The following is a 12,945-nucleotide window of genomic DNA, read 5'->3' as shown; positions in this document are numbered from 1 at the left end:
GAATCAAGGCAGGAGACAGCCCTTTGCACAGAGGCAGACAGGATGAGCAGCAGCTCTGCAGGCAGGAGCCCAGGTGAGATATGAAATGAGAAGTTCAGCTAATGAAAAGAGAACTAGGCCAACACGGAGATGTGCTGCTTCGGCTTGATACTGTTAGGACCCGAGGAAAGCAGCCTGGCTCCTGCATGCAGGAAAAAATCAATGGGATGTAAGCACTCAGGAGACAGCGGAAAACACAGTCAAAACCAAGCAGAAATGGGAAAGTCCTTGGGGAAAAACCTGGTTGGGCAGTGGCCAAATCTGCATCACATCCCCATGGAGAGAGGATGGAGCCTGACAGTGGAGGGGGGCTTTGAAAGTCAACCCCGAGCTGCTCCTTCCTCATAAACACCCTGGAAAGCTTCAGCACCCACCTCCACGGGTGCCCCATTGCCACACAAGAGGGGACTTTGAGGTGACCAGGGATCCCCCATCCCTGCTAATCCCATCACCCCAGTTAGAGCACCTAGCTGTGATGAGAGGAGCATCCATTGTGCTAAGCACGGGTTGATGGGCAGGGATGCGCTGTGGAGTGGTCAGAAGCTGTGCATGACCCTGGGCCTGGCACTTTAGGATGTGTGGGGTTGCCCTTCCCCACAACAGATCCCTGTCCCCAGCTATAGGGGAAAGGCCTCTGAGGAGACACCATCCTTGGGTGGACCCGCAGGGACTCGCTGCCCCATCACAGCTCGAGATGTGGGGGGAACTGAGGCATCAGGGCACACAGCACGGGACAGGGAAGAGACTACACCCTAAAGAGCCCTTCAGAGCATCCCCAAACCACAGCAGCTCCACAGACACCTCCAAATCCATCCAAATGCAGTTTGTCCATAGTCCATCCTTCCGCCTGCATTCACCTCCATACGCAAGCGGCCCCAATGCTCCATCGCCTCTGGCCCATCAGAGAAAAAGCCATTTCCATCATCTCCTGTCAGCAGCAAGATGACCCCCGGGCAGCATCCCAAAGATGAGGCTCTGCACTAGGGAAGTGGCTGGGCTGCAGCATTGCATCTCCTGTTCCAGACCGGTCCCTGTTCTCCTCCCGGTGACTCATGCAGCAGCAGCAGGGCCAATCGCAGGGTGAAGCACCTTGAGCAGAGCAGCACTGGCTCCTCCGCTGGGCTAATTGGGCTCATTAGGCTGCAGGTCTCCAGCATGAAGCACACAGCAGGCTCCAGTGCCCAGCGGCTCATGTCCACACACTGGCATCTGCATCCATGCCGGGCGGCCGCAGGGACAGTGGCCTCATTAAGACCCATCAGGTCATCGCCATCCCCTGGTCCTGTCCTGGGAGAGCTCCGAGCATCTCAAGGCAAAGGCTGTATCCATAACCCTGATTGGTTTAATGATGGCAAGAAAGGGCTGAGCCCTGGAAGTGCACACACACCGTGGAGACGAGGCCCTCAGTGCCATGGGTTAGTGATGGCCGTGGCAGTGCTGGGGTAAAGATTGATCTTGATGAGCTTAAAGGTCTTTTCCAACCTTGATTCTATAGACTTGAGTCTATATTCTTTGATCCATGGAGGAGAGGGGCTAGGAAGTCAAAGCTGTCAACTGGCTTATGTAGGGCTCCCAGACAAACGGGTCCCCAGGACCCAGCATGGGGAAGGATGGACCCTCTGTCAGCCCTATGCAGCCCCAGGGAGCCCTGCATCACCTTCCTGGGGGCAATTCTCCAATGGTTTTTAAGCCTAATCAAATAAAACATTGTAAGAAAACAGGGTAAGACAAAACCAGTCTGAGATCTGCTCTGCCTGCAACGATCCAGCTGCAGAGAGGGGACATGGGGGTGCCAAGCACCCACTAAGCCTCCCCCAGCTCCTGTTTCAACATCTGGAGCACTCTGGGGCTGCAGGAAGGTGAGGATACATGAATGTATGGCCAAAACCAGTCAGGAGGCTCTTTCACTGTGAGTGTGAGAGGGAAGGAGGGGAGGAAACCACACACCAGGACCCCACTGAACCCCAGACTGCAGGAGCATCACCCTCCCTGCACTCCCACTGCAGCCCCACCATTACCTCGGAGCTGCCCTGACACCATGATGGATGGTTCCCCATGGGAACAGCCCCACATCCATGGGGGAGCTTTACTGTCCTGCTGCCACAGTGGGCAGAGCATCAGCAGCCAGATGTGGGGCCTGGCAGAGGTCCACAGGGACAGCCCCATCCCAACCTGCAGAGCTGCCACGATCCATGCCTGGATTTGCTCTCCAGATGGGAGAAACTAGGGGGGCAAAGAGCCCCTTAAACCTATAGGAAACTCATGGGCTACCCCAGGATACCTGTATCCCATCACCAGCACCCTGGCTGCAGAGCAGGGCCACAACACCCCAGGCAGGACCTGGAGGAGCATAAAAGCAGCCAGGGGATGAGCTGCAGGAAACCATCATTGAGGAAGCAGGATCAACACTGCTGCCTTTAAAATGAAAGGCAGAACCTGTGTCCATAGGACCCCTCCAGGCATGGAGGACATCATCCCTTCTGCTCCATCCCATCACCCATCCGCATCTGTCCCATCACCCATCCGCATCCATCCCAGCACAGGGAAAAAGCAGCAGCAGCTTCTGCCAGGCCACCTGCAGCAGAAAGGGAAAGCTCCATCTCCAGGACTTCTTTATATTAAGGCTGCCAAGGAGGAGGCAATCAGCTCCAGAGGACTAATTGCTGGGAATCCTCCTTATCCCAGTGGAGAAAGCCTCAGTTTCCCCATGTTCAAGTGGGTTTCTCCAGCTTGGAATGGGAGGATGAGATCCAAGCAAATCCCAAGCTGCCTTCAGGCAGAAATGGTTTGGGAACCCTGACATTTAATCATGCGGTAACTAAAGGTTCCCAGACATGTCTAATAAGACAATTATAGTGCATGTTAATAATAGATTATTAAAAAGCTTATTTATGGAGGTTTAAGCAGGCAGATGGCAGAGATGTGTGGATAAGGCTCCCGGAGCCTGCGCTACCTCCCAGCTCCAAGCATGCAGCAGGGATTTACCTGCCTCTGCCTCAGCATCGCCTCGTGCTTAACCCTTACATGGCTGCTAAAAGCAAAGCAGCAAACCCCAGGAGAGGATTCGGATGGGATGCTCTGGGCTCTGAGCCCCTCTGCAGAGCGAGGACGGGGTGATGGGTTGTATGCAATGGGAAAGCTCCATCCAAGGGGAAACCAGCGTCAGGAGAGGTTGTCGCAACCAGAGACACCAACAAGCATCTGCCTTTGTCTTCCAGGAGGTGTCTCTGCTTCCCCTCTTCTTCCTGCTGGGCTTTGCTCCGGGAAAGCTCCCAAGGAAGCTGGAATGGGGCTGGTTTGTCTTGGTTTGGATAATAAAGGGAAAAATGTGCAGTTTGAGCCAGGAGGTGACTCACCAGGATCCCTGCTCCCGACCAGGGCAGGTCCAAACACCCAGAGTCAACACATGAAACAGGAGATCTGGAGCAAGAAGAGGGCAAAAATGGGGCAAATGCAACAGCGAGTCTTGGTGGGGAGGAAACACAGGCATTGCTACTCTCCAGTGCGGATCTCTGATATGGAGCCAGAGGGACAGGTCCACCCAGGAGCATCAGCATCACTCAGAACATCCCTATTACTTGGAGCATCCCTAAACTCTTCTTCACCCTCTCAGATGATGAAGATCTACCATGCTCCAGTGCATGGAGAGTGGACACTGGAGAGCCAAGGGCTTGGGAGCTGGAACCTCTGCCCTGGTCACATCTATGGGATTCTCCATAGCATCCACATGCAGGAGCCTGAGGGGTGTTTGCACTGTCTGGATGCTCCAGGAAAGGCCAAGGCATTAAAACCCCACATACAGGAACAAGGCAAAGAGACTCTTCCCTGGCAGAACAAGCAGGGAGGGGAAAAACATCCAAGCCTGAAACAAGCAGACAAGGAAAACGTAATGCCAGATGGGGTGGGGAGGAATGAGAATGCCCATCGGCAGCCAGGTGGAGGGAAATAAACCCTGGGAAGAGCAGGATCAGGCACCAAACACTGACCCTAGCACCAGCACCCCACTGCTTGGGGGCAGCCCCTGCATAGGGGCACGCAGACACAGCATCCTGCTTCCCGGAGCATCCTGCCGTGACCCCGCTGCTGCAGACGCTGTGGTTAACGGTTAATGGGGTTGTTGTGCTTCCCAACCCCAATCCCAGCCCCGGGAACGGCGTCTGCTCCGCAGTTCCCATTCACTCAGCCAAGACAACGCAGCCACAGGGGTCAGGGTCACCCGTGCTGCCTCCTGCCTGCTTGTCCCAGGGCATGACAGGACCCCCCATTGAGGGGCTCCTCCGACCCAAGACCCCCCCAGATCAGCCCTAATGCCCCCAGTGATGCCACCCGCAGACATCCAGGGCCCCCCACCAGCACCAAGCTCTGACGTGGAAGCTGCAAACCCAAATATTGTGTGTGTTTAATTGCTGCTAACGAAGGCAAAGCCAAACGCAAGCAGCTTCCGCATAATTACAGCGGGAGTGCCACGCAGCGCCTGGAAAACAGCCCAGGACATGGCAGGATGAGGGTTGGGGTACACACGGAACACAACGTAGGGATGAAGGTTTGGGGTGCGGAGCAGTGGAGATGTGCCCTGTCCTAGCAGGGGTAGGGAAAAGGAGCAGAGCCTGCCCAGGTTGGAGCCTACTCCAAGCTTGGAAAGGGAAGGCTCTGGGTTTTATCCCAAAGAGCCCAGAGGGGAAAGATGAAGCTGATAAACCCCATCAGTGACAGCTTGTGGGTCCCCACCACTGACACACAGTGCAAGGGACCGCTCGGTTTGGCACCCACCATCCAACCCTCCTCCCGGACTCTAATGGTTGGGCTTGACGATTAGAAAGCTCTATTCCAGCCCAGCTGGGTCTGGGATTCTAGGACAAGCAGGACACAGCCGTGTGCCGACAGCTTCATTGCTGGGAATTCTTAATGAACAGCAGAACTTTGTTCAAAGAGCATCCCAAAGCAGTGGGGAGGCTGCGAGCAGGGCACACGGCTTCTCCCATAGCTCAGCCGCTTGCTCATGGTCGGGGCCATAGCTCCCAGGCATTCCATGCCTCAGTTCCCTCACTCCCAGATGGGATCACAATACACCCATTCCCGGCAGAGGCACCAAACACCCACAGAGACAAGCAGCCGGTTGGCCCCATGGTTGGCTTTGGGGTCCCTACAGGCAGCAACATCCCTGCCGCCAGCCCGGCAGGAGGGAACACAGCAGGATGCATGGAGGAAGCAGCCTGCCGTAGAGCCGAGGGCTGGGGCAGCCCCTCACCGCAGCGCTGAGCCTGCTCCGCACCCACCAGCGGAGGGCTGGAATAAACACGCTCCGATTTACACCAGGATCCTGCCCTTTACCAATGCCAGCTTGCAGGGAAGGAAGCTCCCGCAGGGGAAAGGGGTCTCTGCTCCCTACAGAGCCCCCCCAGCTCCAGGTCCCCATCCTGCCCCTCACAGCCTGCAGCAGCTCAGCCATCAACACCACTCAGCCCAGGACCGGGGAGCAGCACAGCTCAGGACCCCTCCTCTGACACCCGGATGGGTGCAGAACCCCCTTGCTCTGGCAGAGGGCTCCGAGACCCTCCCCAGCTGCGTGCCTCAGTTTCCCCGTTGCCTTCTCGCTCCGTGCACAGAGCAGCCTCTACCCCCAGCTCAGCACACATAGAAACCCATTCCCTCCACCTTCCATGAGCCACAGAGAGCCTCAACTACTTCGTATTCCCCCCATCCATCCACCTCTTGTCTCCCCGCCGCACGGGTCAGACTTACTCTGCTTTCTGCTGATGGGTGCCACTATTTATAGCTGTTTGGAGAGAGGCCACTACCCAAAACAACCCGAAAACCCTAAAAATCAATGCACCAACTCGCAGGCTTCCAAAGGGGAAACAACCTGAGGAACCAGCCAAAGCACCGAGCATCCCCCAGGAGCTGGAGGCTGCAGCACTGGGGTCCTCCCGGATCACAGAACCGGATCCTTCTCCCCCTGCTTCAGTTTCCCCCCTATAAAACGCACCCGCAGCCCCGGCCGCAGCTCGGGAGCCCCTAACCCCAACTCCTGCCCCACGGTGCTCCCCGCAACACAACCGTGCCCCAGCCCCAGCCGGGTCCGGCTCGGAGAAGCCCCAACAACGGCGGAACGAGCCCCAAAGCCGCGGGGGTGCGGGCGGCTCCGCTCGTTCCCCGGTGCGGGTCCCCAAGCACCGGAGCTCATCCGGTGACACCCGGAGCGCAGGGGGAAGTTTTGCCGTTACGGACAAGGACTCAGCTCCGGTGCGGGCGGCGCAGCCAACCCCCCCCCCCCCAAACCCCCGTGTCCCGAACTCTGCGGGACGGATGCCCCCCACCCCAACCCGTTCTTACCGGCGGGGCTCTCGGTGTCCAGCGCGCACACCCGCAGGGCGAGGGCGAGGAGCAGCACCGGGGCGCTGTGCATGGTGCGGGATGGGGGGAGCACGGAGTGTCCGGTACCGGAGGGTGCGGGATGGGGGGAGCACGGAGTGTCCGGTACCGGAGGGTGCGGGATGGGGGGGGGGGGGGGAGCACGGAGTGTCCGGTACCGGAGGGTGCGGGATGGGGGGGGGGGGGAGCACGGAGTGTCCGGTACCGGAGGGTGCGGATGGGTCCGGGTCCCCCTCAAATAGCGGCGGTGTCCGCACGGCGGCGGCGGCGGCTCTGGCTCCGCCCTGACGTCAGCGCCGCCGCGCGGGACACGCCGCTACCGGCGGCACCGGCACCACCGGCACCGGCAGCGCGGGCAGGCCGGGGGCGCCCCCTGGCGGCGGCAGCGAGCAGCGCCAGCCCCGCCTCCTGCCGGTGGGATGGGATGGGGGGGGCGGTACCGGGGGGGGGGAGTTACCGGTAACGGGGGGGGGGGGGGAGAGGCTGCGGGTGAACGGGACCCCAGGGACAGGATGGGGAGCGCGGGGGGAGGCTGCGGGGGGGGGTCCGGTTGCGGATGGAGGGGGGAGGGGGTAAAGGGGTGCAAGGGGGTGCATAGGGCATGGGGGGGTGCAGGGGTGGAGGGGGGGGTCCGGGGGTGTGGGGAGCGCTCCTTTGCAATGGGGTGCGAGGCTTTGGGGGGTCCCCGATTGCAAGGGGAGGTCCAGGATGCGGGGTGCCCCAGATACAGGGGGAGGCTGGGGCAGGCTCACTGTATACAAGGGGGTACAAAGCTTTGGGGGTCCCTGGTTTCAGGGGTTCCCGGGTGCGGAGCGGGTGTTAGGGGGAGGCCAGGCAGGGGGTATTAGGGTATCAGGGTGATGGGTGCAGCAGCAGAGCTGAACAAAGGGGGGTGACACCCCCGGGGTGGGTGCTCCCCAGCACCCAAGGGCCCTGTGGATGTAGGGTCCTCAGCCCCCAAATCCCCCCCAGCTGCTGCCGTGTCCCACTGGATGTCCTCAGGGGACAGGGACTGATGCTTCCTCTCCAGGATGGTGACATGGAAACATGGACAAGGCTCCATGGGGCTGGCGGTGGCACCCAGCAGAGCATGGGAAGGGGGTGACGGAGGGTGGGAGGTGCAGGATGGATCCTGGAGCAAGCAGGAAGGAGGGAAAGCTCCATCCCTTTGCAGCAGGGCCACAGCGCTGGCAGCCCCCGGTGTCCCCATCGGCCGTGCCAGCAGGGATGAAAGGCTCCTTGTTCACAACATCCTCTAAGGCCCTAATTCTGGAGGAAAACGTTTCTCCAGAGGTTTGGGGGGAGGACAAGGGGGAGCTTTCCCTCAGCTTCCCAATGTGATCCGTGTGGTTCCAGGCTGGGAAAACTGCTCCAGCAGAGGGAAACCTGGAAAGTGGAGGGAATGATGCTGGAAATACTGGGAATTGTCCCCTGGTCACACAAGGGGAAGTACCAGCAGTAGCAGCATCCTGTGCTGATGGAGCCCTGAGCCGGCAGCACCAGTGCCAGCACCCAGCAAGGGACATGGGTGAATCCAATGGGAAGGTCCCGGTCCTAGGAGTGATGCCGTCGCCAGCACCAAGAAGCTTTCTCCAGGCTCATCACCAGGGATGCTGCTGTGCTGCTCCTCTATATCCATGGCTTAGTTATTAGGGGTCAAATCCAGACCTGGAGAAACAGCAGGAAAAATGGGAAGCATCGGGAGCCGGTTCCTGGGGTAGCCAGTGGGGAAGGTCCGTGGCTCCCATGGGTTTAATCCCAGCCCCAGCTGCATCATTGCAACTTCATCCCAAAGATGACTTTTTTCCTGGGAGCTGAGGAGTGTTTTGCCAGGTGAATCCTAGGATGGAGCATCAGTTACTGACTGAGCATGGGAAAACCAGGATGCACCAGCTGAATCAGAGCTAAAACTAAAGGAATGCTCTGCAGGGCCTTCATCCCGGGGGAGGATGAGGAGAAGGAGGGGAGAAAGGCTACAGGGTGGGGGGCACAAGGCTGTCCCATGCCAAGGATGGAGCAACTGGGACAAATCCTGTCCTGCTGAGGCTAAAGCCTGTTAAAACAGTGCCCTGATAAAGGAATTAAGCCACTTGGATGTGAAGGCAGGAGGGGGCTGGCACGGTGCTGGCTCTGCAGATTCAACCCCCCCCCCCCCCCCCCAGATTAAGAAGGGGGTTTTGTCACAGCAAAGACATCCCTAATTCCCCAGTACATCAACATCCTGCTCCATCATTCCTCATCCCAATCAGAATTCCCCATCCCAACCTCCTCGGGTGAGCTCTGGGATTGATTCGGTACTAGATCCGTGTTGTGTAACCAGGATCATCCCAAACCCAGGACCTGCCCCCCCCATGGGGACCAATTCTGCATGAGAGGAGCTGGAGGGAAACATTGGCTTCACAAAGGTGCCTTCTTCCTATGGAGGGCTGGCTGGAATCCAATAGGATCCTTCCCAGGAAAGGGGTTCGGAGGAGCACCCAGCAGGGTGGCACTGCTGGCTGCATGGAGGGGATGTATGCATGGAGGGGACAATGAAAGGCTGCATGCATGCATGAAGAGGATGCACTGAAGGGATGCTTAGAGGGGATGCATACACACATAGATGGGATGTACACATCCATAGAGGGGAGGTAAGTATGGAAAGGTTGCATAGATGGGATGTACATATGCATGGAAAGGAAGTGTGCACAGAGGGGATACAGGCATGCATGAAGGGGATGCATGGAGAGGATGCGTGCATCCATGGAGGCAGTGCATGCATGGAAAGGTGCATGACAGAGATATATGGAAGGGACTTGTGAGGGGGCATGGACATGCATGGAAGGGATGCACAGGTGAGATGTATGCATGCACAGAGGGGCTGCATCAAGGGGATGCATGTATGCATGAAGGGGGTGAATTCCCATTGCAAGCAGGTTTGGGACAAGCATGAATTGCCCACTGGGCTCTGGGTGAGGACATTTCCCTCTCCAGCACATCCAGCTCGATCCCATTTGTGTAACAGGTCAGAAAGGGGGAAAAGCTTGGAAAAGGGACTGTCACTGTATCCCAGGGGTGGGGGTGCAGGCACAGCACCCATCCTGCACAGCAGTAATCCTTCATGAGGGGAAGAAGGGAGGGACAAAGAGAAGCAGGGAGGAAGGAAGCACAGCAGTGCTCCATGCAGCTATGGTGATGATCCATCAGGACCCAGCTCCATTCCATTGCTGGGGTGCAGATCCCAGCCCTGATTCCACCCTGAGCCAAGGGTATGGGTGACAGGGACCGCTCAGCACCCTGCATGGTCCCCCCCAGCCCTTTCCCAGCCCCATCTCCCTGCTGCCATCAGCTTTGCAGGAGCAATCGAGTTCAAATGAAGTAATCACTCTTCAAATATAGTCATTTGCAGGGAAAATACAGGCCTTGCTGTGATTGCAAATGGTCTCGACTGAAACCATCCCTCCCATCCGAAGGGGAAATGTGTTCAGCTCCGGTGACAGCAGCCTCAATCACAGCCGTCACAGCTGCATCACATCTCTTGTCTTCTCCCTGGCTGGGGGTAAAAAGCTGAGGTTTGGGGTTTTGAACCCCTCTGGAGTCAACTGTGCTTTGGGGAGGGCTGTTTTGCTCCCAGTTATTCCCATCAAAAGGCTGATGGAGAGAGAGGATCTGCCCCAAGCCCTTATCCCGCACCCATGGGATGGAGCTGCAGCACCCACCTGCCTCACCCAAAGCAGTGGACAAACATCTCCACACTGAGCAAGGCTCCCACCCCAAAACACTTTCATTCTTAATTTCACTTCAGAATACCCCATTTTGCTGCCAGCACAGTAACGCCCCATTTTCCCCCATAAACCCCATAGGGCATGGGGTCAGTCATTACCTCCCTGAGCATCACTCCGAGTGGAGCAGATACAGCTCTTGTAACGCTGCAGGGACACAACCCCCAGCACCTTGCACAGAAAAATAAGCAATTTCACACCCAAATTTCTACCTTTTGCCTTTTTTTCCCCCCTTTTCCCTTTATACCTATAGTCAGTCTCCCTCTTTCCCTCCACCCCCCATCCCTTTTGCCTTTCCTGTACCTCCACCTATTATACCCCCATCCTGTTCTTTCTCTCTAATAAGTCTCAGCTATTTTCTCAAATCACCTGCCTTTACTAATGCCCAAAACCCCTTTTTCTTTCTTAACAGACAAAACAGATTATCTCATCCCATCGCTCTCCTCCCTGCCTGTCCAGCCCCGAGTGGTCAGACACCCGACGCGGTGCTGTGGCCGGATGTAATAGAGCTATTAGATGAGTTATCTCAGCCTGAAAGGATGAAATAACTCCTGTGTCCTCATCCAAATAAACCTCCCTATTCCTGTTCAATGCAAAGGATGAACAAGACTTCCCAGATGAAATAGCCAGGAAAATGTTGGAAGATGCCCATGGCAGGGGTTGGAATTGCATGATCTGAGGGTCCTTTCCCACCCAAATCATTCTGTGATTCGGTGTTATTTAAGACCCATCCCCTCCCCAACCCACCCTTTGCTTTGTGCTCATAGTGCTGGTGTTTCTCCACAGTGAATTGGGAAGCACAAGGATCAGTGGAACACTCAGAGCTGAATCCCCATCCAGGACCAGCCCCAGCACCACTGAGTGGCACAGCCTCATAGATGTGCAATGTAAGGCTGAGTTTGAGGACCGCAGGCATCCAGAAAACTGCTGGGTTTACATCCCAGGTACTCATTGCAAGAGGAAACCTTGTTCTCCATCTCAAAAGGAGCTTTCTGGAGCTACTCCTGCATTTCCCATCAGCTGCATGCATTCTGCCCTAAGTCTACAAGTGAAACCACCAGCATGGCCCATAGCAGCATCCCAGCCCATAGGGGAGATGCTCTGAAGCTGTACCACAGGGCAGCACTGCCCCAGCCACCTCAGACTGACCTCTGCATGTCCCCACGTTCTCCCTGTGGGATTTTGAAGGGATTTTGTTGGGAAATCTAGGCAGGCTTAGCCTAAAGATCCCCTCCATGCCATTTGAATAAGCCTGTTTGGGGCTTATTTATTTCATTTTGGGTCATTTTTGTCTCTTTTTATACCTCTTGAAAAGACTTCTATGAGGGTGAGGGTGAAGCTGGGGAATAGCTCTGCACTTCCCTAAACCCAGCATCCACCAGCGTTATTTGGGATGCAAAGGTCAGAGTCAGCTCCCTCCCCTTTTCCAGAGCTGCCTGGGAGCACCAATGTTTGCTCCTGGGGTTGTTACAAACCACTTTTAACCCCAAACCCCTCAGTGTCATCTCCTCTGGTACCACCTCAGGATGGTTGCTTCTCAGGGAGAGGGGGATGTAAATCAGCCAGGGGCATTTTGGGTCTCTGATCACATCCCAGCTCACAAATGCTCTTTATTTCCAGGCCTAGGGTTTGGATATTGCTCCAATTTCTCATCATCATCTCTCAGCGCTGACAGGCTGGAGCCTGAGCACAGGGTGAACATCCAAGCCTTCAGTTAGAGCCCGGCTGGGAGGGAAGGAGGGAACAAGATTGCATCCAGCATTTATTTATGACTATTTTTCACTCGGGTTTACAGCTTGTTTGGTTTGCTTTGATTCAATTTCATGCAAGGAGGAAGCTCTCCTCCCTTGGCACGTGCGGCAGTGGATGAGAGCACCCAGGGCATGATGCGGGTGAGAACCTCGTGCTGGGGTCTACAGACAAATCCCTTTGGACAAGGGCCTGTAGGGACAGGATGAGGGGAATGGCTTGAACCTGCCCGAGGGGAGACTGAGCTGAGCTCTTAGGCAGAAGCTGTTCCCTGTGAGGGTGCTGAGGCGCTGGCACAGGGTGCCCAGAGAAGCTGTGGCTGCCCCATCCCTGGCAGTGCTCAAGGCCATGGCTTGAAGGGTTTTGCTTGGCAAGGACCTTAAGATCATCCAGTCCCAACCCCTGCCATGGGCAGGGACACCTTCCACAGCCCCATCCATGCTGGATCCCAGCCCAGCATCGCAACCCAGACCACCTACAACAGGGTTGGGTCTCCAGCAGGTCCAGCAAAGCTTGGACCACATCTGGTTGCCATGGGAAAGCCACTGAGACACAACACTGAGCATCCCCCAAAGGAAACCTCTCCAGCCTCAGCTTTCCTCATCATTCCTAAGCAAAGCCAACACACCTTCCATTTCTCCACCAAAGAGGCAATAGATGATTATTGTTCTCCTTAACTAAGTGTGCTCATCTTGTGAGCAGTTAATGAATAATTCCACATTAACTCAATGCAGGCTGGGAGAGCCGGAGGCAGGGCAGCACCCATGGGGCTCCTGGGGTCAGGCTGAACCCACTGGGCTTGAGATGCCCCTTGTAATGATGCCCCAGCTCTTGGGGGTGTAGGGATTAAATCACAGCAACTGTCACCCTGGTGTCACCCAGCTCACCCTCACCCATCCCTGCATACACCCAGGCTCCATGTCTGCAAGAGTAAACCCACCTTATAAACAGTGGGTTTGCTTTCCAGCCACAGATGAGAATGAATAACTCGAATTAATCAATGCCGTGATTAATTATGGCTCAT

At 56.6% G+C, this 12,945-nt stretch overlaps 1 protein-coding gene across 1 annotated transcript in view; it reads right to left on the bottom strand.

The window, feature by feature from the left end:
* The window catches only part of PTPRU (protein tyrosine phosphatase receptor type U), a 55,070-nt gene extending 48,623 nt beyond the window's left edge, over window positions 1-6,447 (bottom strand). The window contains exon 1 of the mRNA XM_034069217.1: window positions 6,373-6,447. Within this exon, the coding sequence (XP_033925108.1) occupies window positions 6,373-6,445 (73 nt within the window). The 5' untranslated portion in view covers window positions 6,446-6,447. The remainder of the gene's footprint in view (window positions 1-6,372) is intronic.
* Window positions 6,448-12,945: the final 6,498 nt, after the last annotated feature.

This window comes from Melopsittacus undulatus, chromosome 14, assembly GCF_012275295.1.
Source record: "Melopsittacus undulatus isolate bMelUnd1 chromosome 14, bMelUnd1.mat.Z, whole genome shotgun sequence".
In the NCBI taxonomy this organism is placed as follows: Eukaryota; Metazoa; Chordata; class Aves; order Psittaciformes; family Psittaculidae; genus Melopsittacus; species Melopsittacus undulatus.
The sequence above is the reverse complement of the archived record's forward strand: the minus strand, read 5'-3'. Positions and strand labels throughout refer to the sequence as shown.